General features: G+C 40.4%; 1 protein-coding gene across 20 annotated transcripts in view; it reads left to right on the plus strand.

Annotated features, from left to right (window-relative positions):
- TCF12 (transcription factor 12) overlaps nucleotides 1–25,315 on the plus strand; it is a 236,997-nt gene that overhangs the window by 173,212 nt on the left and 38,470 nt on the right. For 17 of the 20 annotated variants that reach the window (XM_080980742.1, XM_080980729.1, XM_080980739.1 and 14 more), the window contains exons 8-9: nucleotides 8,346–8,478; nucleotides 9,147–9,199. In XM_080980742.1, the coding sequence (XP_080836868.1) occupies nucleotides 8,346–8,478; nucleotides 9,147–9,199 (186 nt within the window). Of the gene's footprint in view, nucleotides 1–8,345; nucleotides 8,479–9,146; nucleotides 9,200–17,322; nucleotides 17,839–21,655; nucleotides 21,675–25,315 lie in introns of those variants that run through there. The other 3 variants (XM_080980735.1, XM_080980736.1, XM_080980737.1) reach the window with 3 other exon arrangements.

Here is a 25,315-nt window from a genome sequence, read left to right on the forward strand (position 1 = left end):
TTGCTCTAACCATGGTATCAGTGATGTAACCATGATGTGTATCAGTTCTAAGTAGCAATGGAGGCTTGGCTCTTGGGACACATCTGGCACTGCTCTGCCAACCTCAGGCTGCCCTGAGCCAATCCCCACCTGCCCGCCTTTACAACCAATGAGGGGTGGCTCTGCCTGCCATTTGCTCTGGCTCACTTCCTGTTGGTTTTCCAGTCTTCTGCTATGCTCCTCCCCCTCTGTGAAGCTACAGTCCTCCTGCTCTATCTCGTTATCTTTTTGTGCAATAGCTTTTGTAATATGTGTGCAGTCATCTGTATTTTTGAATTTTAATATTGACTGAAAGCTACCTTGTGAGGGTAGTCACACTAGAAGGCAGCTTATAAATCGGTTAAATAAATATTTTATTACTATAATTATGAGAGTTTATTACTATAATTTAATATTATGGTTCAGGCAATCTGCAAGTTGTCTTGTTCTCCAATTCCACGACTGCTAGGTTTGCCTCAGAACATACAGTTAAAAGCTTTGTTAAATGCTTCCAAAGTTTGCTTTGCAATGCTTCTGCCAACAAATGATCTGTGTTGCACATTTCGGGCTCTCTCAGTATGCAAGGCAATAGTAAGTGGCACTTCCTGAGACCTTTTGTTGTACATTGCCAAGGATCTGGAGTGAGCATGTGCAAAAAGGCATGCCTGAAAGATCCTTTTACAATATCCAAAACAGATTTGCACCACTGAAATTTCTCAGATCTGTATGTAGCAACAATATGCTTTCTGCATAAGCCCACTTACATCAATAGACAAATGCATGATGCTTAGCACCAAACAGCAAAGGGAAGCGAATATCTATCTAAATCAATAAGACTGAACAGTCTCTGAAACGAGGGCTCAAAGTTTGCCCACGCACACCCTGAGACGGATAGGGGAGACAGGGAGTGCATTTAAAAGGGCAGCAGGCAGCTACAGCTCTTCCTCTTCCTCAGCCTTTGTTCTAATAGCACAGTATTCAAATGAATTGGAAAAATTAAGAGCAGTTTTTACTTTGGAGTTGTGCAGGGCGGCTTTTCTAGCCCCAAACCCTCAGTGCCAGCCAGATGATCCACACTGTGGCTGGAGAAACGGCATTTCATTCAGGCAGCAGCAAACTTATTCAGGAGTCAGGTAGGGAAGCATTCTCACTTGTGCAGCAGCACCAGCAATTTGAATCCTGGGGTGCCTGTCAGTGTCTGTCAGTCTCCTGCGGTAGCCCAGGCTTCTGGTTTCCTGTCGGGTGCAAGCCCCATCTTTGCCACCCCGCGTTCACTCTTGCTTTCCCCCTCCACCATACGAGTGAGCAAGGGCCACCCTGTTCCCACGCCCCATCCCATCCCTCCCCGTGCACCTGGCCTCCTGTTCCTCACCTCTCCATTGCATGCCTCAGCCCAACAGATAGCCCAGAACCAGCACAGGTTGGTGCTGGGGGTGGCTGAGACCTGGAGTGCCATGTCAAAGCCCAGTGCCATCCCTGTGCCAGCTGCTGCCTCTGCTACCAAGGAGTAAGTGGTGGCCCAACAGCTGCAGCAGCGGACATTTCACGTCATGTTTGTTTCGTGTGAGGTGGTGCTTCGTCTGCTGCTCATCTCGCCCTCACTCTCCACTACCGCCCCAAACCAAGACAGAGCACCCAGTGCAACATTAGGCCCCAAGCCTCCTCTGCCCTCCGCAGGCGCTTCTGGCAGCGTGGGACTGGAGCTTACAGGCAGTCAGCACCATCACACTCTGCCTCCGCTGAGATGCGGTTCTTCCTCTTGCTCCTCTTCCAATTGGTGGCTTAGGCATCACATTTCAAGCAGGCACAGGAGGGAGGCAGCGAGTTCGAACAAGGGCAACACTGCACTGTACTCTGCTCCTTCCCAGCGCATCTTGGTTTTGCTTTGCGCAAACTCTCACTCTCCTACCACAGGACCTACCCTCACGGTTTGATGACGATTTCAGAAATGGAAGAACTGCGTCCCATTTTAAATTAAAACAGGACACAGCTATTTACTTCCAAAAATGGGATGATTCCATTTTTTATGGACAGGTAGAAATCCTATACTGGACACTGTCTTTTTGTTGATCCAGCCTAAATTTGCATTACCCTTTTGAGCTGCTGCATTACATTGCTGACTTTATGGTCTGCTAAAACCCCTAGATCCTTTTTCTGTGTGTGCTGTCAAGCCAGGTGTCATCCATACTGTATTTGCACATCTGATTTTTCATACTTTAAATACCAAACTTTTTATTGATCTCTGTTTAAATACTTTTTGTTAGTTTGACCAGTTCTCCATCCTGTCAATATCTTAGATCATGTCTGGTGTTTGCAACGCCTCCACAATGTCCCAAGATTTGATGTCCACTGAAAATTTGATGATCATCTCCACCACTCCATCCAAGTCATGTTATAAAGTCGTTAAATCACACCAGGCCCAGAGCAGAACTCTCTGAGGCACCTCCTTTAGTGCATATTTGAGGCACTTCTGACTTGGATCAAGATTTCCTTTTCCTCAGTATCGTGATGTGGTCACCTCCACCCAAGGTCCCCATTCCTTTCATCTCATCAACCAGTTCTTCTGGACGATGAAATTATCAGCAAATCAAGAGTTTATTAGACCTTTCATTCTTCACTGTTTGATTTCCAACAGATCCCATTTATTTTTAAGTGCTATGCGATCATGTACCTATCTAATGACTTGTTAGCACAATGCATTTAATGAAAACTTTCTAAGACAAACCACCAGAGAGAATCCTAATCTATCTCATTTTCTGGCAGTTGCTATTGATTACTCATTCAAGGTTCCTTTGTTTTTCACTATCTAATGATATTCTCCAGAGTGAATTCTTAACAACCTACAGATAATTGTGAGCTTATTTCTAACATTTCCATGCAGAATGAATTTGCAATATAATATAATTTCTAAATGTCATTATTCCCCATGTTTGATGTTCCCATGCTTTTATTTTTCATTCAACAGTTTAAAATGCAGCATTTATATCCTGTATATATTGGGTTGTATTCAATGTTAGTCCTACTCAGAGTGGACCCACTTAAATTAATAGACATGAGTAAGTCAGATCCATTAATTTTAATGGGTCTACTCTGAGTAGAACTTGGTTGGCTGCAACCCACTATATTTATATAAAACAATGTATATCACCCTTCATTATTTACTACTTTAATGCTACTCCCTCTTGATGATTTTCCTATTTTATTGTTGTGCTCCATTGTGATAGCTGTTTTATGAATGGCTTGCTGTATATGCTCTTATGTATTGTATGATGCTCTATTATTGTAAGCCACTTTACACATTAAAACAAAGCAGAATGTAAGCTTATTCATCGTATTAGATTTCATACAGCATAAAACAGGTGAAAACCCAACAAACTATATATTTTTTGAGCAATAGGAGTGACTGTACCCCTAAAACTATATCCAAATTTTGTATCCTTTGAGTTCTGTGCAAAATAATGGATAGAACAAAGTTTCTTTTGGTGCTGGATGGATAGCCTTGCACCTCAGTGGATATTGTGGGTGTTTTACAGTGGAAGAAAAAGAAGACACAGTGTTCTTCAAATGACAGGTATATCTTAGCCACCTCTTTGGGGTGTATGCCTCATAAGGCAGCTTTCTTATGCAGTGACAAAATGTGACAAAAATACAACAGAATTCTATTGGAATAGTATTAAAATAGTAGATCATTATAAATATTTGCTTAATAGAATGAATGCAGTAGTTCTCCAGTCCATATAATAATCCTTAACACTACTCTTGAGTGGTCTGTGGCTGCAGGTTCTGTGGATTTCCAAACTCATATCCTGAGTATTTTAAATATTTAATTTATCAGTAGCTTTACTTGCCTTGCCGTTTCAATTAAACGTGTTTATTTGGAAATGGATGTCAGCATCTAGGTATTTTAAATAGTTTCTGGTCGTTCATTAGTTGGTGAATAGTCGGCGCAGTATTTGTGTAGTCCCTGTCTTTTTTCTTTGGGTGTCTGTTGGAGGTTATTTGTGGATTAGCTAGGTATATTTGAATTAGCTTACAGCAGTGAGTGCTTATTACTGAGGACAGTAATCCAAGCAGTGCTAGTCAGTATTCCAGGAGAATTGCTTGCTATTGATTATCCTTTAGTAATTGGATGTGAGTTTAGAAGACGAGGTTCCAGCTTGCGAGAAGTCTCCAATTCAGTTTTAAGAGCATTAGGAACTAAGCTACGTGTATCATGTCAGCAAACTTATCTTTTTGAAGAGACCCCAGGCACTTGGTCAAGAGCGAGCCTGGTATTGATAATACAAAGCTTATTTCATAGTGTTATGATCATCCTTGGAGTATTCCATCTCTATCTGATGCCCTCGGGGTAGGATAGATCTTAAGGTTGCTTGGTTCTGCTAGGCAGAAAAATCAATGAGATGTATTAATTACATCTGTATTGATTTTGATTTGGCAAACAGAAGTACTTCAAATAAGCTGGATAAAACTTTTTCAAGTATCAGCAATAATACAGAAAAATAAATAACTCACATTTTTAGAGGAATGACTTTTTAAAACTAGCACAAACTGGCCTGAATCCTCAAAATCTAGGGAGGTGTCATGGCACTATGCTAATTTAACAGAGGAGCCATTCCCCGCCATGCAGAAGAAAGCTGAGAAGGGGACAGGCGAATTATGGCAACTTTCAGGTTTTTTTTTTTTTTTTAAAGCAATTTATTAGGTTTTACAATAAAAATAAACATAATAAGCAATGTAACTTTGATCTTAACATATTTTCACATTTTCTTTGGACTTCCTCACATCTCCCGCTCCCACCTTCATCGTTATAACATTTGGTCAGCAATTTATCATCTTATTTAAATTCTTATATCCCTTCTATATTTCATAATCTTATAATTCTCAGAAAGAGCAAAATTTCACAATCTTACTTATTTTCTTAAAAACTTCTAAATTTAGTGGTGCTCAGTTATTTTGATCTAGCATCTTATTTAACATTCACTCAGATTACAATACTTTTGTAAATAGTTCTTAAATTTCTTCCAGTCCTCCTCCATCCTCTCTTCTCCCAGGTCACGGATTCTGCCGGTCATTTCAGCCAGTTCCATGTAGTCTATCAGTTGTATCTGCCATTCTTCCAGTGTGGGTAGATCTTGAGTTTTCCAATGTTTTGCAAGAAGTATCCTTGCTGCTGTTGTTGCGTACATAAAAAATGTCTGGTCCTTCTTTGCCACCCCTTGGCCGACAATACCCAAAAGGAAAGCCTCTGGTTTCTTAGTGAAGGTATATTTAAATACCTTTTTCAGTTCATTATAAATCATTTCCCAGAACGCCTTCACTTTAGGGCAAGTCCACCAGAGGTGGAAGAACGTTCCCTCGCACTCTTTACATTTCCAACACTTATTATCAGACAGGTGGTAAATTTTGGCAAGTTTGACTGGGGTCATGTACCATCTATAAATCATTTTCATTACATTTTCTTTCAGAGCGTTACATGCAGTAAATTTCAATCCATTACTCCACAACCTCTCCCAGTCCTCAAACATGATATTATGCCCAATGTCCTGTGCCCACCTTATCATAGCCGATTTAACCGTTTCGTCTTGTGTATTCCATTTCAACAGCAAGTTATACATCCTTGAAAGTACCTTAATCTTTGGTTCTAGCAATTCTGTTTCTAATTTCGATTTCTCCACCTGGAACCCTAGTTTCTTATCATTTTTAAAAACTTCTTTAATCTGAGCATAATGTAACCAATCTCGCACTTTGTCTTTCATTTTCTCCAAACTCTGCAATTTCCAATTGTCTCCATCCTTTTCTAGTATTTCCCAATATTTTGGCCATTTAGCCTCCATATTGGGTCTTTTTCGGGCCTTGGCTTCCAAAGGTGAAAGCCACCTTGGTGTTTTATTTTCCAGCAAGTCTTTATATTTTGTCCAGACATTAAACAATGATTTTCTGACAACATGGTTCTTAAAGGCCTTATTTGCTTTAACCTTGTCATACCATAAATATGCATGCCATCCAAAGGCATTGTTAAACCCTTCCAAATCTAACACATCAGTGTCTTCAAGAAGTAGCCAGTCTTTTAGCCAGCAGAACGCTGCGGCTTCATAGTACAACTTTAAGTCTGGCAGGGCAAAGCCCCCTCTTTGTTTTGCATCGGTTAATATCTTAAACTTAATTCTGGGCTTTTTGCCCTGCCAGACAAACTTAGAAATATCTCTCTGCCACTTCTGAAAGCACTCCGTTTTGTCCAAAACCTGAAGTGTTTGAAATAAAAACAACATCCTTGGCAATACATTCATCTTGATAGCAGCAATTCGGCCTAACAAAGAAAGTTTCAATTTTGACCAACTATCTAAGTCTCTCTTGATTTCTGTCCAGCATTTTTCATAATTGTCCTTAAATAGACTTAGATTTTTTACTGTTATGTTTACCCCTAGGTATTTTACTTTTTTAACCACATTAAGCTCCGTCTCATTCTGAAACCGTTCTGACTCTGTATCAGTCAAATTTTCCCCCAAAACCTTGGTTTTCTGTTTATTTAGTTTAAATCCAGCCACCCGACCAAAGTCATTAATCAGTTGTAATACTCTTTTCGTACTGGGCTCTGGCTTCTGCAAGGTCAAAACCAGGTCATCTGCGAAAGCTTTTAATTTATATTGTTTCTGACCGACCTGGATTCCTTCCACCAACCGATCCCCTCTAATCATGTTCAATAGCACTTCCAGAACCGAAATGAATAACAACTTTCAGGTTTTGCAGTTGCTGTTAATCCATTGATTGGAGTTGCCAGCTTTAGTCACTACATAAACATTGCTTCTAATTGTTAATGAGTTAAATTTATCACGCCATTGAAATTATGGAGCCCCACACCAGGATTTATTTCTATGTTTGGATGTTTCCCCTACCCCACTAGTTTGAAATTATTTTCCTCAACTGGCTTTAAAAAGTCAATTGGAAGTGGAGTTCGGTCGTAGTTCTCAGGGCACAAGCCCCATTGTTTGGGGTGGGGGCGCATGCACAAGGCACAGTTGACCTCTGGCCCAGGAAAATAATGTGTCACGTCATGTCATGACGTGCTGCGTGGCGCATTGTGCACCCAGTCGGGGGTCCAAGTTGGCGCCCTAGCAGTCAAGTGACACATAAATGTTGTGAAACAAACAAATAAAATAATAAATAATTCTTAGGCTTAACAAAAACAACCCCAAAAAACCACAACTAACATTTCTTTGAACAGTGATATGAGATTGAAGCTGAATACCACGGTTTCCACTAGTCATTGGTTGATGCATTAACCACATCATTTGAGAGTTAGGCCCAGTCTATGCTAATACGTTGTGCTAATAGTATATTGCTTTAGCAAGGCCTGACAAGCAGGAAGGAGCAGTCTTAAGCTTGTGTCACACACGTCTCCAGTCCTTTTCAAACACAGCCCAGGAGATGGACTTAGCGGCTTTTACTTTCACTTTACTTAAAAAAAGACTTGGAAGCTGAGTTGTTTTGAAACTGTTCAGAGTTTGTTAAAAACCAGTGGAAAGCTGCTGCCTTAGGGCAAATGAATCTCTGCCCTCAGCAAGCCCTCGGGTGCCTGCCTTCTTATTTATGGGTGCAGCCCAGCCTGTGCAGAGGGGGGGCAGCCACCCAGTTACACTTGCCCTGGGTCTCAAAGGGCTAAGTGGGTTAGGGGGCTCCACCAGGAACTGGCTGATTTTTTGTTTGTAACTTAATTCTAACAAGACTCCAGCTCTGAGCCTCAGACAAGCTCAGCACAGGCCTGAGTGCTGGGGTGGGGTGGGGAGCCTTGCTGCCACCTTCCTCCTCCTCCGCCTCAGTGTTTCCCCTGTAAAACTCAGCATGGAGGAGAATGGGGACAAAACTAGAATTAAGTAGCTCCACTTGTCATTGACTCCAGCTCTAGTGCCAGTGGGTGCACCAGTCACCATTCTTAAAAACAATAATCCTGGTCTAGGCAACACAACAAGTCAAGGATTCAGAGGAAGGGATGAATGAATCTGCTAACATGGTCCTCCTAGGTGTGTTGGGGAAAGCGGTGGGGAGGGGAGAGTGCACAAGCCAAAGAATCATGGTGGGTTTTGCTTTCTTATACTTCATCTCTTTAAAGCAGGCACCCCCAAACTTGGCCCTCCGGCTGTTTTGGGACTACAATTCCCATCACCCCTGACCACTGGTCCTGTTAGCTAGGGATGATGGAAGTTGTAGTTTCAAAACAGCTGGAGGGTCAAGCTTGGGGATGCCTGCTTTAAAACTTAGTGTGTACTGGTCCTTTAGGCACAGAGAAAGAGAGACTTTTAATGTCCTACTCCTGTTGGTTTGTTTTGCAGTCAAGTCTGATTCGATCAGATATTGGGCTTGGAAGTCCAGGTCTGATGTCCTCAGGAAAAGCCGGAACATCATATTACCCATTTCCTACCACAAATCCACGACGAAGATCACTTCATGATTCATCTTCTCTTGGTGAGTCAATCATACGTTAGCACTCTTTTCAGGAAGATGTCCAATTATTTCCCCTAAGAAATTTGTTTAATTATAGATTATCTCCTGTGAATTTTATATTCTTTTTAACCTGGCGGCTTAGGACTCATATAAGTTGAAAGTGGGAGAGCATTGAAGTGGGCTGTAGGAGGGAGCCAGCAGCTTGACATTGCACTTTTCCCTTTTGAGTGCAAAATTAGGTAGCATCTGCTGCCTTTTTCCTTCTGTAACTCCTCCCCAGTCATCCATTCCCCATGTAATGTGCAGTCCACCCCAAAAGAATTGCAAGAGCAGAATGATGTCCCAGAAGCATGTACTTAAACATTCCCCAATAAGGAGGTGTTCTTTTGGGAGGTGAACTCTATTTGGGTGTGTTTACTGGGCTGAATCCACTGGTTCAACTCTTAAACTAGATCTTGGAAATAAATTCATAATTCTTAGTGTCCTTTTAAAAAACAATTTGTATTTGAATCTGGAAGATAAGTAGCTGGGCAAAAGAGTTTTATAATAGCACCTGCTACTATTCTGCTCTTTAGGACTACATTTTTCTAGTTCTTTTCTCATTTAGGCAGTTTTTCTTCGGCAATGCTGCTTACTCTGTTAATGTTACTAATGCTGCTGGTTGATAAAATTTGGCTTTTCATATGCAGATTCTCTACAGACCAAGAAAGTAAGAAAAGTGCCCCCAGGTTTGCCTTCATCTGTAAGTATTGTTGGTTGTTCTATCTTTCAGTAAACAGCTACCATTGGATTGCTTTCTTTGTGTATCTGTTGCAAAGAGTAAAATTGAGCAGCAATAAGTTATAAAGCAGGGATAACTAACCAGTAGTTCTCCATAAGCTGTTTGACTCAAGCTCCATCAGTCCTGACCAGTGGCCAACCTGGCTAATGCCGATGTGAGGGCTGTTTGAAAATCTAACTGAGGCTTGCACAGCATAAGCCTACCAACCAATTGTGGCCATCTCTATAACTATTTGCACTGCTCTTCCTCTTTCTGGAGCAGGTGACATGTTGGAGTTGGTCAAGTTTTTCATCCTCTTGCAATTAGCCGGACATGTTGAACAGTCCGCTTTTACTGAGGCTGGATCTAAACACATTTTTTTTAAAATCCCGGAAAATGATTTGTAAACCTCATAGTGGGAAATCATGTTGGAGAAAGACAGGACTCCACAGCACCATCTGGTGTCACACTGTTATAATGCATATAAAACACTTTTTCTTTACTAATGTAGCTGAGTCCTGAGTCTCCCTTACCATGAACCGTTGGAAGAGGGAAAGGCTTCTGTGCTCCCGCGGCCCAAGTCAGTGAGGAGAAGGGGAAAGAGGGAAAGAGAGATTGAAGGAAAATTGGAATCTAAGGAATGCAGTGAGTAGGAGGAGGAGGAAGTGAGGAACAAATGGATGGGACAAAAAGAGAGGAGTGTGCTGTGGGGTGCACAGAGAAGAAGGGACTGCAGCTGTTGAAAGATCTGTGGGCAGGAAAGCAGGAAAAAAATGACAAACTGGGATGCAGATTGCAGACCAGTCCTATGCACACACAGAGAGGAGGAGGTGGGAAGCACGCTTCGTGAAATAAAGAATGGGAAGCAGAGATGAGCATGGATAAAGGGCTTCAAAATGACCTGTGGTCATGCACAGAGTAAAGGGGAGTTATCAGAATGCACACACACAAAATGCAAACTAAAAATTGTGGTAGTGATTTTCTATGTGTAACTTAGATTTATCCCTCTTGAGTCATCAATAATGCTAAAGTGGCCTTTAGGGTGAAATGAGTGTTTTGTCCCTGGTTTAGCTACACCTTTGTAGTGCTTTTAAACATCTGATAGCAATGATTTGTAAAATATTTGTACACTTTTACCTACTTGTCCCTGTCATGCACATTTCTCTCATGGGAAGAGGGGTGGCCTAGGAACTATCTTCTGTTCGTGTCTTTTGATGTTTAATTAGTCATTATGTTGCTGAACAGGAGGACAGACAGATTAATAGCTGAGAATCCTAGAAATTTACATTGGTAATAATCCCAGTGGAGCTGAAGACATTAAGATTTGCAGGACATGTGCAGCTCGGCTTGCCTCAATAGGACTGTTATTAATATGCATAAATCACCAAGTCAGATGTTCCTTATGAAGCCCTTGTGGATTTTCAAGCCTTCATTAAGTCTTTTCTAACTTGAGCCTAACATCACGAATGCTTTCAAGCAACCGGTTTGTTCATCTCCCTTGCTCCAAAATGTGTCCTTTGAGAATAAAGGGCTTTAATTGGGGAGTTGGGGTTGGCGTGGCTTGGTAAAAAATCATCAATAAATGTGATAATCTAATGCTTTTTGGTTGTGTTGTGGTATTAAAAGTGTCTTATTCTGTAAAGAAAATGGTTAATACATTAATCTGTATTTAAAATCCACATCAAATGCAGGCAGGATTTTCCACCCATCCCTCCCTTTCAGAGCAAACAAGAAAGGAGGGAGAGATGCAGAACATGTTTCTTTGTTGTGTAAATGGAGGTGTTGGGCTTTTATTCAGCAGTACTTAACACATGGCGCAGGTGCACTTGGATGAGTCATAACTCAAAGCTGTGCAGGCTGAATAGAATGGGCTGCTGCTGTTGCAAAGGCAGGAGGAAAGCTGTGGATGCAAAATGGGCCAGATCTTTCCTTCTTTGGCATTAGTTCTGAAGTGGAGCTGGTACTCTGGTTTGTTTATGCCCTCCATTGTATTTCACAAAACAACTGAATCCAAGCTTCTGTTTTCATTTTCCTTCTCCTTCAAGTGAGATGTATGTTGGGCAGACTGAGGGGCAGCTGTGTTATGAACTTGCAGCTTACCTGGAAGCCAGCTTACAGCTGGAGAGACTCTTAACAGATTTTGCTTGCATAAGCTCACGGGCTGAATAGCTGCCCAGTAAACTCAGGGTCACAATGGCAACCTCAGGAATCTTCCCCTCCCCCATTTCAGTTCCCAAGCAGGAGCTAAAAATAGACCAGCAGTTAACATTGAATCCCCTCAAAGAAGGAATGAAAATACAATTAAAAACCAGTGTCAATATTTAATACAAATGATGCACGTGGAAAAGAAATAGGAGGGATTTGTGTGTAGGTAGGGTTGGGTGCAAAAGGCATCTATGTAAGGAGTGGGAAACCTGGAAAGTCTTGCATTCAAAAGAGCTCCACAGACATGATCTCAGTTATCTACAACGTTTCCCCTCCTTCTCCTTAACCCTTTCTGTCCCAAATGTAACTACAGTTTCATTTCTTTTTCTCCCCAAACTTCATCATGCAGCCAGTCTACTCAGAACTAAGCTCCACCAGCATCAGCAGTAGATATGCATAGGACTGCAGCTTTAGAAGTTTGGTCTCATGCACCTTTACTATAAAGGAAGCCTAACAGTGTTCTGTGGTGCTTACTCACCAGTAAGCATCCTGGTTTTATTTGGTGTCTCTCAATGCTGCTCCAATTGAGAACACTCAGGCTGTTCAGAGGAAAGGGAGACTTTCACATCAAGGGGCGTGTGCATTCTCAGGGTCCTTCTCAAGTCCTTTTTTCTCAATGGTTTTTGCCTAGTAAAAGTCCTGCTTTGCTATATTGAGTGTCCAGGAAAGCTGCTCTCTTGGTTACTCCATGGTCTTTTCTTTCTATGTCTGTTCTGCAAGGTAATGTTTGCCTCCTTCATGGAACTTGCAACTTCCTTCATGTGAGGCATGGGTGATGTTGTTGGTTGTTCTGCAGCTTCTTGAAGTATCAACAAGGATTGTCCAATGCCTTATTGCTAGTCAGTGCCCTAATCATTTAATTAAGGGTGGGATGAAGAAGGACGCCCCGTGTAGATAAGATGGGATGAAGGGCTATTGGCCACTGACGTCACAAAGGTACTCAAGCCTTCATCTTAGCCGTGGCTTTCTCCAGTGTATTTCCTAAGAGGGGGGAATCATTTAGGGCTTGGCAAATTTCCCTAGATAAGGAATTGTTGCTGCTTCAGAGAAGGCAATGTCTCTGATATTCCTCAAACACGTTCAATTTAGTGGAAGCCTGGAGAGCAGATCCTTAAAAATTGAGTTGGTTCATATGAGCAAATACAGTCATTTAAGTAACAGGGTCCCAGATCATTAAGGGTTTTTTGGCCCATACCACTTCCTTTTTAAGAAAGCCAAATGTTTGCCTAATACATTACTACTACTATTACTAAGCTTTCTAGGGTTCCACCTTCTATCTGCCACATTAAAGCAGTTCTGGGTAAGGAGACAGATAATAGATGTGGAAGCTGATGGAACGTTATGTAGATCGTGTTTCGGATGGTGGTTTCTAGCCAGATAACATTTGCACACAGGAATATACATAGAAGGAACTCATGTGATTAAAATAATTTCAAAAGGCCTTGGACTTTGCATCAGACTCTGGCATAAATCTTGCTGCCAGGACTTTCATCAAAGGAAAAACTTGTAGGGGGTACTCTGTTTGCTGAGTGCTGTGATGCCAAAATAAATTTGGGATGTGCAAGAGGAAGGACACTGAGTGGCTTTTCTAGTGTCTGCCAATATCCAGTTTCCAGCAGTCTCAAATTTGTGTTTCAGTGTGCCAGGACGATGGTGTCTTTGAAGCCTGGCAGCCCCTTTTTGTATTTTCCATTTCTCTCCTCGTGCCATTTGAGCCTAGCACTTCCCATTGCCATGATTTCCAAAAGCCAGTAGAATGCTCTGCAAAATAAGACTTCCTGTTGCTTGCTTTAAAACTTGCTACATGATCGTTTTGATTTGGTATACTTTTGATTAAAAGTACAGTATGGTATTCTGATTAGGGAGAAGGATTAGATTATACAGCCATCTGCAGGAAACATCCGGAACTGCAGCAGTACTTTGATACCCAATGATTGTATCTTGGCATGTAACCAATGCAATGGTTTATTAAGAGGATTTAAACAGGAAAACCTAAAGTTATAGAGTTGAGCTAGCAGAGGGATTTGTTTTCCCCTTTACGTTTTAAGATTTTATTTTAGTTGGGGTGTGTGCATTTGTAATATTTTGATGATTTTAGTTTAGTGGGGCTGAGACATGATGATGGTGGCATCAGTCTGTCTTGAATATCATAGAATAAGTCAAACTGTTGGGAGAGTTTCTGCACCTGCTGTGCCTGTAGAGCCCAAGATGGGAGAGACATTATGGATAGTGAGAAAGAAGTTGATAGAGAAAAGTCTCCCGCGCCCCCATAACCCTAGAAATTAGGGACATCTGATGAATCTGAATGTTGGAATATTCAGGACAGACAAAAGAAAGTGCTTCACTCAACACATAGGTGAACAATGGAATTAACTCACACAAGAGGCAATGGTGACCACTAACTATTATTTGGCTGTCAGTGGCTACTAACCATGATGATTGTGTTCTCCCTTCTCTGTCAGAGGCAGTGTGCTTCTGAATACTAGCTGCTGAAAATCGTTGCAGAGTGCTGTTGCTCTCAGGTCCTGTTTGCGTGGTTTCCACAGACATCTGGTTGGTTACTGCGAGAACAGGATGTTGGACTAGATGGGCCACTAGCCTGGTCCAGCAGGACTTTACATATGCTCTTGTATTTCAATACCATTGTATACTGGATGCATGCTAATTCACTTCAGTGGGTTTTTACTTGGTTGTAGGCTTGGGCTGTTGCTGTTTCAGAGATGCTCTTTAATTTTGTTCATGGCATTTTCCAGGAAAGGGTAAGATCAAATATATTCCATTGTCTCCTGTTGCTCATTTTACACCAGACACTCAGATAGGATCTGCAGGTGTCTTTTAATAAATGGGCAATATGTGGGGTGTCTGCCATAGCAGCATTTCATATAATCAAGGCATCCTTCCAGACTCTACTTTGCCTCACTATCTTGCATAGAACTCTCAAGCATAAGGATTTTATAATTTAATAACTATGTTGTATGGGGGGGCGGCTTCATGTCATGTGAAAATGATTTAGGACTTCTAAATGTGATGAGTAGTCAGTACTCATCACATTTGAGAGCTTTAAAATATGCTGGTGGTCTCAAGCACCCTTTAAGAGGAATGTGTTACAGTTGGCATAAAAAGCATTGAAAAGAGGTGGGGAGAGAAAGAAAGTGATTTTCATATGTGGTGGCTGTTTCTTACTGTGGGGGGGGAAATCAAAACAGGTATTTTAAAAATAACATGTTCACCAATTTGGTTGCTGATCCAATTTCTGCTGTTCCTGAAAAATATGAGTGTGATGTAGCTGTTGCACAGATTAAAAGTTCACTTTAAAAGCTGTAGGTGCAAAAATGGTTTTTGTTGGGTGGCCAACACAATTACTCACATTTTGTGATCAGTAGCTTCTAGGAAACCCAAACTGCAAGGGAATCTCCGTGTGACTAAGTATTACAGCCTGCCATGTCACACAGCAGGTTGACATACTTACACTCGAAAAAGTCTGTCAAGATCGGTAAGAACTCTTTCACCCCTGCAAAATATCTGTCAAGGCTTCATGAAGTGTACTGAGATTGCCATGGATCACTAGACTGAAAGTGTTCCTGTGAACTCTTCCAGATGGAAATTCTTACATTTGTCTGTCTTTGTCAGTCAAGTAGGTCTTAAACATTCTGTCATACTTTGACAGAGAGTATATTCTTCTGAAAAACATCTTAATCCTAGAACAGTTGCTAACCTTTGGGGGAGAGCCTGAGTAAGATCTAAAGAGAGATTTAACATATCTTGCCTGCAGAAGTATAAACACTAGAGTGCAGGTTTAAAGAGTGACATTGTTGTAAATCAAGCCATCTTAGCCAGTGCTTTGAGAACCCAAGAGGATCCATGTGGCCTCTGAGGGCGGACAGAGAGAGTTGCAAGCTGCTTGGCACGCCTGCGCTTGGCAGTCTGTATCCTGATGCTGTTTTGCAGCTGTTCCTCAGCCTGTTCAGTTGGTTTGTTTTTGTTTACGCCCCGTTTAGGGCCAAGGCCTCACTAGGCAGCTTCCAACATATGAAAACACAAAATGCTTCATCAAAACACTTAAAATACATAATTATCACAATAACAATAAACAGCATTAAGAATAGCTCTCAACAGCACAGTATCATTAACATGAGAAAAATGTTTTAGCACCAATCCAGGAAAGAGCAGCATAGTAAATTTTAGGAAGAAGCAACTTGAAGATCTTCAACGCCAAATTGAAGGCTTGTAAAGATGGGATTTGTTGATGATGATGATGATATTGTTGCTGTTGTTGTCTTTCTTGAATGTAATTTCTCTTTTATCTACAAATGTAAGCAATACATTTAATAATGAACCTCACCAAAGAGCAGGGGTCAGCAACCTTTTTCAGCTGTGGGCCAGTCCACCATCCCTCAGACCATGTAGTGGGTCGGACTATATTTTTTGGGGGGAAATGAACGAATTCCTATGCCCCACAAATAATCCAGAGATGCATTTTAAATAAAAGCACACATTCTACTCATGTAAAAACACGCTGATTCCCAGACTGTCTGCAGGCTGGATTGAGAAGGCGATTGGGCCGCATCCGGCCCATGGACCTTATGTTGCCTACCCCTGCCATAGAGTGATCACAATGGCAGAAATCATACATCAAATGCTAATTGAAATAAAATGTTTTCGAAGACCATCCAAAAGCAGGAAGCAACAGAGCCTATTGGTTGTTTCCATGGAAGGAATTCCTCAACTGTAGTGCCACCACAGAGAAAGCCCTGTCCCTACTCCTTTCCAGTTAGCATGGGCTTGACAGCAGGGCCTTCAAGGCTGATCTAACAACCTATATTAAGTTTTTTCAAACAATATCCCTTTGGTCTGCATTTAATTATGTTGCCATATAATATTGCCATATAACCTGCCGTATAATATAAACATTAAAATGTATACATTTCTGTTCTTGATTGTTCATAATATTCATGGTAAAATATTCACATTTCAGCTCAAAACTGTTAGTAAATCAGAACATAGAAATGACCTGAAAGAAACCACAAAATAAGGATGCAAGTTTATTTTGAACAAACTCCTCCCCCGCAACCCCCCATCCTGCCTACCCGCTGTATTTGAGTCTATGTATGTTATTAATGTAAAATCAGTAAAAATAGTTTTTAAAATGTTCAGCATTTAGCTGCATTTGAGTATATTGTGTGATTCTTTGGACACAGTCATGGGCCTAGCCAGGGGGCAGGGGGGCAGCTGCTTCCCCAAATCAAGTAAATGAATAAAATACTTAACTAACTGAGGTTCTGCCCCCCCCCAGCAACATGAAGGCTGCACCCCCACAACATAAATTCCTGTTTACCCAAGTTGAGAATTCTTAGTAAGACTGATATAAGGGTATTTATTGATTGCATTTAACCTTCCTGTTTTTATTATACCTTGCTTTATTTTTGTAAATAAATTTATTTTTGTGCATTGAAATGAAATCTTAAGGTCTGAATTACATCATTCAGGGAGAAAAGTAATATTAACCAACATTAAAAAAAATTAAGTAAAAATGTCACTAAAATGAATTGGAAAATATGTTTAAAACAGACAACTACAAGGCCAAGCTTATTTTGTTATGTCAATTTAAATATTAGTTATAGTCTGTTTTTGTATGTTCATAACTATTAGACTGATGTGTGAATTCTGTGTCCTAAAGTACCACATTTCCCCCCTCAGCTCTTTGAAAGGACATTGGATGTCCTCTGACCCTGGGCTCTAACAGGCACCTAATGATGAAGGGCTTATTGCTTTTTTTGGTCCAGGAAGCAATTAGCTGTCTAGGTCCTCCTCCTCCTTCTCCCAGCGTGTAATTCAGCATTTCAAACCAGTGAGTGGCGTATTCGTGAAAGTTGGAAGCAGCTTTAGAGAGAACCAGATGGAAGTATGGCTAGAGATGAAGTTTGGTCTCTGCTGCCACAAAAGCTCTCATTTAATTAAAACAAAAAAAGATTGAATTGCTAAGGATTTACCATTGCTTCCCTTTTTGGCTCTGAAAAAATGGCTTTTTTATTTGAGTGCAGCTGCAAACTACTGCCCTTTTGACTACGGTGTAAATTCTTAAATCCTTTATGGAAGTCCTTGTTTGTTTGCATTACAACTAAAACTGGATTACTTTTGAAGGAAGATTTTACAGCATAGTTTCTAACACACGCACACCCTATTCTCCTGTATTAGATGGTTCAGTCCTATTTTGCATAAATTCTTTCTGAGTAGATGCATGTGTGCTTGTATCTGACTGAAGAATTGCTGTGTTTCATTTGGTGAATTGATGTCTTGGAGGGAAGCTGTGCTCTTAGACTGCACGCTGTGTTGTTTTTAGAGTGAACATGTATTGTGCGTATCCTGTACCTGGAATGAGCAGCAACTCTTTGATGTATTACTACAATGGAAAAACGGTAAGGGGACTTTCCTTTTGTTCTGATACTTTCCAAAGTAGTGTGGCTGGAAATGTTGTTTGTCGTCTCTGGACTGGTCTAGCAGCTAGATATACTTGTATAGACTAGAATACTTAGACTAAATTGCTTCAGTTAGTGCTATGATCGTTGCACATAACTTGATTTTATGCAGCTGTTCTGTTGCCTTGAGAATGTCATTATTTCACTCATGTAGCAATGCATTTGAAAATGTGAAAGGCATTATTGCTGTTTCATGCAGCAGCGAAAGAAACTGAAACCGTTCCAGTTACTTGCTTTAAAAAAGTGAGTACAAAAAGTGAGGAATATTTCAGAAAGCAACTGGCTGACCAGGCTGCTGTTTCGCACTGAAGTGTTTGTGCTTTATTCAGATACTGTCCTTACAGTGATACCGTGTGCTTTCATTTTGAACATCTTCAATCTGATTCATAAAGTTGAATCCTCCTTTATACAAAAATACTTTCTATAGCCTAGGAATGGTTTATAAATCTGCATCTCTTCAGATGTGTAAAGCAATATGGACATTTTAGAGTTTGATAAGTATTGTGTTGTGCGTTGGTCTTTTGTCCATATGGCTATTGTGTAATATAGACTGAACCTTCCACATTTCATAGGAGCATTAAGTGCATTTTATGGGTTTGATGGTAATCAAAACTGATTTTAGACACCGCAGAAAACTAATCCAGTCGTGTTATGTGTCATGTAAAGACTGCTGCTCACTCTGCAAAGTACTTAAAAGCTTTAGTCTTTTTTAGGATTTTACTAACGATGTACATTGGCAAATGGCATTAACTAGAAGAGATAAGTTGCAATTAATATTGAGGCATTCCTATGTTCTGCCTATACTCTCAAAGTATTGCCTCATATTTTATTGCTGTTGATTAGCAATCTGAGTGATGTGATCCAGTTTTGTTTTGTTTTTAGTCTTTTAAAGCATAGTCAAACTTCAGTAGCATTGCAAAATGCTAAAGGATTGGTGAATTGCTCTCTGGATATATCTAATTCATTATAAAGTGCATCTGAATTTCAGGCAACTTTAGGGAAACTTATTTTCTTTGGTGTCAACATCCCAAGCCCTCCAAATGGGAACCTGATTCTTTTTATGTCGCCTCCTAAGTTTAAGTAGTTTTGCAGTTTTGTGTGAAGATGGTGTATGTTGGAAAGAAGTAAAACGAAGCCTGCAGTTCCCCAGAAGCAGTGGGAGTCTGGCTTTCATGGAGTGTTGATTTTATTCTTTCTCTGGCTCTGAACATTCCTCTTTGTTCTGCAGCGAGGGGGAAAGCTTTGATCTTATTAAGTATTTCCAGGCTTGTAATGGATGGAAGTGCTGGTACTGTAAAGAAGCAAGCCTCAAGAATTGATAGCATCTGCTTGTTATGGTTCATGGGTGACGCTCATGAACTTGAAGAGCTAGAAATTGTATAACAATTCCATATCCTGGTGCCCCTTCTGTGTTGTGACACTTTAGCGTTTAGGCTTTATTGAAGCAACTCAAAAGGGGGTAGGAAAGAGAAAGGTTAAATCATCCTGATTCATTGGTCTAGTCATATTTGTGGTGTTAAGTGGAAAATGTTGGCTTGTCTTCTCTTCTGCTCTGATTCAGGGCTTCATACTGAAGCATGTTTTTGCCTTAATATTTGTCAAGAATAGCTAATACACTCCTAAAACCGTATCAGACTGAATCATGTCCAGCCACCTTCTTTGTAGTATTTGCCCAGTCTATAGTTAATAAAGTCTGGTTACATGTTTCAGAACTTCAAATAAATAACAGTTTTAATTGTTAAGTATCAGAAGATTCTGGCATGCAGTGAGGAACTGAAAGTTTCAGTGGCAGTGTATGATTTAGAAAAAGCTACTAGGGCTTTTTGGAGTCCATGGGAAGGCCTGCTGTTCATATCTGTAGCACTCCTTGACCTGTCCCCTTTTGATCTTTAAAGGAGGACAAAAGGTTAGCAAGTTAACTAATAGAGGCAATATAAGCACAAAACTGAAAGGGATTCTTTCAGTTATCTCTGGATAAGATGAAGGAGGCAATCCTTATAGGCTCTAATGTGTTGGGACGGAAATAAAGTAAAAATCAGATTTTGTTTGTTAGAATGAAATAAATGTGCCTCTTTATATTTTGCTACAGATCGGTATTTAAAAATTCAACTATTCCTCCATTAAGCCATAACATAGTAAAGCCTTGTGGCTTAACCATAGAGCAAGAAGTAGTTTTGAGTAGTTTAATTCTAAAATGAAAAGGCAAGTAAGGCCCTCCCTGCAGACAGATGCAGTGTAAGCAATTTACCAAGCTAGTTTTCAGACAGAATTTTGTTTACATTTTGCTCTACCTATTTAAAAAGTAAGCATCCATCTTCTGGGAACAAAATGTGCATTGTGAGTGTAGGTAAGCCAGTTTACAGAAATAGGTAAAATGCTGTCACAGTGTGTTGCACTGTCTGTATCTGTTAGGCAACCTCTGTCAGATTATTTTTTCGAAAGGACTGTTGTACTGTGTAAAGAGGTCCGTGGTCTGCAGTCTCATAATAAGAATAAGAATAAAATTTTATTTATATCCCACCCTCCCCAGCCGAAGCTGGGCTCAGAGCAGCTAACAAGAGTTAAATAATACAGCATTCTAAAATCAATTCATTATAAAATCAGTTCAAATCAAATTGATGGCAACCATTGGGCTAGAGTTCTGTGAAGAATTACCAAATAATTACCAAACAGAATAACCTGTTGACATTCTGGAGACAATGGGTTGTGGTTAGAGAATAATCTCACTGTATTAATGCAGTTTTTCTTCTGTGTTGCCTTCGTTGTATGCCACTTAATTCCACTTTAACAACTGAAGTTGAGGTAATATCTTGCCCCGGCTCTGTGTTAAATATTCCCATGACAGCTGTCAAACCCTGGTGAGAGAGCAGCTTTCTGCCAACTGGGCCAAACACATTCTAAATCTGAGAAAGTGAATCCATTCACACTATGGTGATGTACCTAACATATCAGTAAATAGGGAAGAGTTCGCTGGCAAGGAGCTGCGCATCACCGTCATGGACCCAGTTGGGCATTTTGGATCAGAGTCTTTTAATGATGAATGTAGGTGTTCTTTAGAGTCTGAATCTGACAGTCAGACACACTGGGGTTAAATTTATATAATCAGTGGGATGGAGGGATAAAGTTTTTCTTGAACTGAAAGAAGAAGTTGTTTTTGAATTGTTCCCATGAGGGGGGGCGGACCTACATATAGAAAAATAGCATGTAAAGGAAAAGAGGAGGCTGAAGATTTCTCTTTTCTGTACGCAAGGAGATTTTTAGAGAGGAGGCTGCCCCCCCCCGAAGGCTAAAGTGGTACAGTCATGGAAGTTTGAACACTTTGACCGATTGTAAAAACTGGACCTTTGAAATTGAATTGTTTTACGCCTCTCTTAGCCAAGGGTAAGGGGTGGAATCCAACATAGTAGCAAGGCAACCATTCCATCAGTGCAAGGAGTTCGGCTTGCACAACAGAATGTTCTTTCCCCCTTGCCACTCCCTGCACACCCCCTAAATCTGTTCAAGGAGTATCACCAACCCCCTAGAACAGATCTGGAGAGAGCATAGGGTGTACATGGAGGGAGAAGAGGACAGAAAGTTTTGTCGCAGAAGCAAAAAATTGTTATGCTGATGCGACTCATTAAGAGAATACCGCCCATGATCGATCTTAAGAACCTACAGTCATCATAGCAGATTGACTGTAAATACTTGAAATTTTGAGGGGGAAAGTTTCAGAAACCTGAAGCACCATCCTGTTCTTTCTTTTAAAAGACATAACTCCATTAATTTGATTTAAGGTAAGGCATGCTTTCAGAAAGATATTATATTAACTTTATAGGATTATCAGCATGTGGGGAGCAGAGAAAACAATCTTCATTTTAGATTTACTAATATATTACTGGATATCTCACATTTTTTAATTATTAGTATGCCATATTCCCTCATAATTCCTTATACAGATGCTAAGTTGAAATAGGAGAAAATATCTTCATGTGTAGATTTGGGGAGGGGGAGTAAAATTTGCAGCAGCTGTATGCAATTGCTGCAAGAAATATTTGTGTCCTCTTTTATCAGTACATAACATATATAACATATAGTGCAATATTAACCATGTCTACTCACAAGTAAGTCCTAAGTAAGTGTAGTTAGTACTGCAGCCGCCTATATTTATCAAGTAACTATGGTTAACAGATTTGGAACTGGCCGGGATTAAGAACTTGGTGTGCTACAAGGCTAAAGGAACAGTAGTTTCTCAGTCCATCTGAAACAGGGAGCTATGCTTAATTAGAAATATCCTTGTTTAATCGTGGTGAACAGAAGAGCAGAGGGTCTCAGTGTATGACCAAAAGGTTGATTCATTCATCGCCTTATGAAAATCAGATATGATTGTCTGAACTCAGCGTCTGTATCGGTTGTGTTTGGCTGACTCTAGATCACAATAAACATTTGCAAGTCAAGAAGGGGTTCATCCAGGAATCTCCAGAAGCAAACTTGCTGGTAGCACTACACTGTTTGATTATTCTCTCTGCTGTGTTGTCTCTAGTAGATATTGTACTGAAGTAGCCCAGGAAAATGTTTCTATCTCTGCTCCAGACATCTGACTTACAGATCTTTTCAAACTGATGAGACGATGTATAAATATAGATAGGACAATTCACTTTTGCTGGCCATTTACAGAATGATAGCTGCTTTTTTTTTTAATGTGTTCCTTTGTCAGAAACTTTTGAGAGAAATTTCCAGAGAAACCGCCCAATTTTCTGTTCTGCTGCATGAAATATATATCCATCCCACCCCTATTTGTCAATATATACTCCTCTAAGTACATAAGGCCAGGGCTAGTTATTTCAAAAGAACTTAATTCATTAGGTAGGCTTTACACAGCACAAATTTGAAAATATTTTTTGCTGCTTTTAAAGATGAACTTATTGGGCACAAACGTCTTTTTAAAGTACCGTATTTTTGCACTGTATTCATTTAAGAATCACTCTTTATTCTGCAGAATGCCTTTGATAAACAGAAGTGTGTTATCACTGACTGTTGCTACTTTGTTGTTTGTTCCACGAAATGCCGCTTGGATCTGGCATAGTTCAGGACTGTCAGAAATACCCATTGCCTGCCTTCTCTTGCATTACCTCAAATACATTTTGACATTGTCTGCAGCTGCAACAACATTGACTTTAAACCAATTGACCACACTAAAGAGAGGGATGAAGAAGAGAGCAGAGTCATGCTCTTGTTTTCTAAATGGCTTCAGTAGCCCTTGACCTTTCTTTAGGTATGGAGAGAGTGACTTCAGCACTTTCGTTTCAGAACATTTTTCCTGAATTTAGTCTATCTCTAATGGTAGTGTCTGAGAGTACAGAGCCTGCTTGCATTTCTTAACCAGTCCTTCCCACCTGCCTTTAACTCCCAAATGTTTGCCTGCTGGCTTCCTTTTCCCATTTTGCATTCCCAAGCCCATCTACAGGTAAAGCAAGGGGGGCACTCCATGTCCCTCTCTCTCCTGTAAGGGTGAGCATGAAACAACTTTTATTTCTTTTGAGATTTAAAGGTTTGCTTCCTCATTGTCCAGTGTTCTAGAATGGATAATTTTCAGTGAACATTTTGTATTCTTTTGTAGTTTCTTGACATCAGATAAGACAGCATTAATATCTGGTTGTTCCATATTCTTTATATGTGAAGGTGCTGAATATTTAATATTTTCCTTCCAAATAATTTACCTGGCATTCCAGCTATTTGCTACACTGCATGCTTGAGGTGCTTTCCTAATTCATAAAAAAATTAAATTCTTAATGCTGTGCCTGCTAAATACAAAGTCATGCATGATGGGTTCATTGGATTTGTAATTATTCCAAGGAATACGATGCATGTGGCAGAGCTTAACTTGACTGTTGTGGTCTGACAAAGACAATAAAGTGTGTGTGTGTGTGTGTGTGTGAGAGAGAGAGAGAGAGAGAGAGAGAGAGAGAGAGAGAGAAGTGTGTGCGTCACCCTTTCTTACATACCCATTTATTAGGGTAAGGGATGCTAAGCACTTCAGAGCTTGTAGGGATGCCTGGGAGGTCAGGTTAGCTGTTTATTGCAGGCCTGATAGCCTGGTCAGCTTTCTGTAAACAAAAAAGATGGGCTAGCTGAGCCTACCAGAGGAGGGTCTGATTGTTTTATGTTGCCTTGGGCTCTGAGATATGCTTTGCTGCAATCCACAGACTTCAAGAGCTGTGAGTCTAGAGCCTTGTGCACAGCCTCTGAAAGGGATAAGAGAGACATGATTTTCAGAAGGTGGGTCATTGCTCACAAAGGTTTTGAATAGTTTACCATTTTGAAAGTACTCCAAACACTTAAAGAGCATGCTAGCCCCTGAAGGCCCCTCTGTTTATCAACAGCCTCTCTGTGTATGTGCTTGAGTAAAAAAGATTTGGCATTTCTTCTGAAAAATTCTGAGGCTTGGGCGTTTCCAGATGTCTGGATGAGGGAGCCCCCAAACTGGGAACTGGCTTTTGAGAATGTCTTTTCATTAAATCTCAGGGTTCAGAGTCATACATCTTCTTAATAATGTACTGCAGCATAGATTTATTTAACAAGAGTTATATATCACTGGATCTTCAACACATCTAAACAGTTTCCAAAAAACAATATAAAATGTATATTTAAAATACAGGTAAACTCAAAAGTTGCAAACAACTTCACCTAAAATTTTGAAAAGTAAAACCAGCAGTTTAAAAAAAAATACGTATCAAAATTACATTTCTGAGTAGACATACCTAAACAAAAACTTTTGCAGCAGGTGTTGAAAGCTATATAGTGAGGCTGCCTGCCTAGTATCAGTTGGCAGCTTGGCACTCTTGCTTGTTTAAATCAGGCTGAATTGTATCCAGTAGTTCTTTTTCTGGGTCCTGGTCTAAGTTCTCTAGAAATGGAATCAGAATATGGGAGGCAAAAAAGAATGAATAGTTGTATTATTAATGGTCCATGAGGCGGTGAGAGCAGAACTTTAAGAGCAAGGCTTTGGATCTGTTCACCTGAGCCCACTTGGTGCTGGATTGGGTCCTATGCCTTGATTCTATTTAAAGTGAAGCATCTGCCTATATTTAAAGTCGAAAATACCTTCATTGTCAAGTTGCAGTTATAAGCGCGGATCTGTTTACTCATAGGCTGCCTAATCTCACTATCCCAGTAATTCTTTTCTGTTCTTGTATTTTTAAATTTTTGTTTGTAGTAACAAAAAATAAAACCTGCTTTTAGCTTGCGAGGTGGGGCGGGGGTGAGCTGGCAGTCATCTGCAGGTGATCAAATGACTTAAGAGACCTGGTTTTAATTTGTGGGTGGTTCTGACTGTAACAAAGGAAAGCTCGCTCTTTTTTGTGGAATTGGCAGACTTTTTCACCACATCTGGAATTAATGAAGCCTTTTGAGACCACATCACTTGTGTTCTGCCGCA

This window comes from Podarcis pityusensis (assembly GCF_964106645.2).
Source record: "Podarcis pityusensis genome assembly, chromosome: 14".
Taxonomy (NCBI): domain Eukaryota; kingdom Metazoa; phylum Chordata; class Lepidosauria; order Squamata; family Lacertidae; genus Podarcis; species Podarcis pityusensis.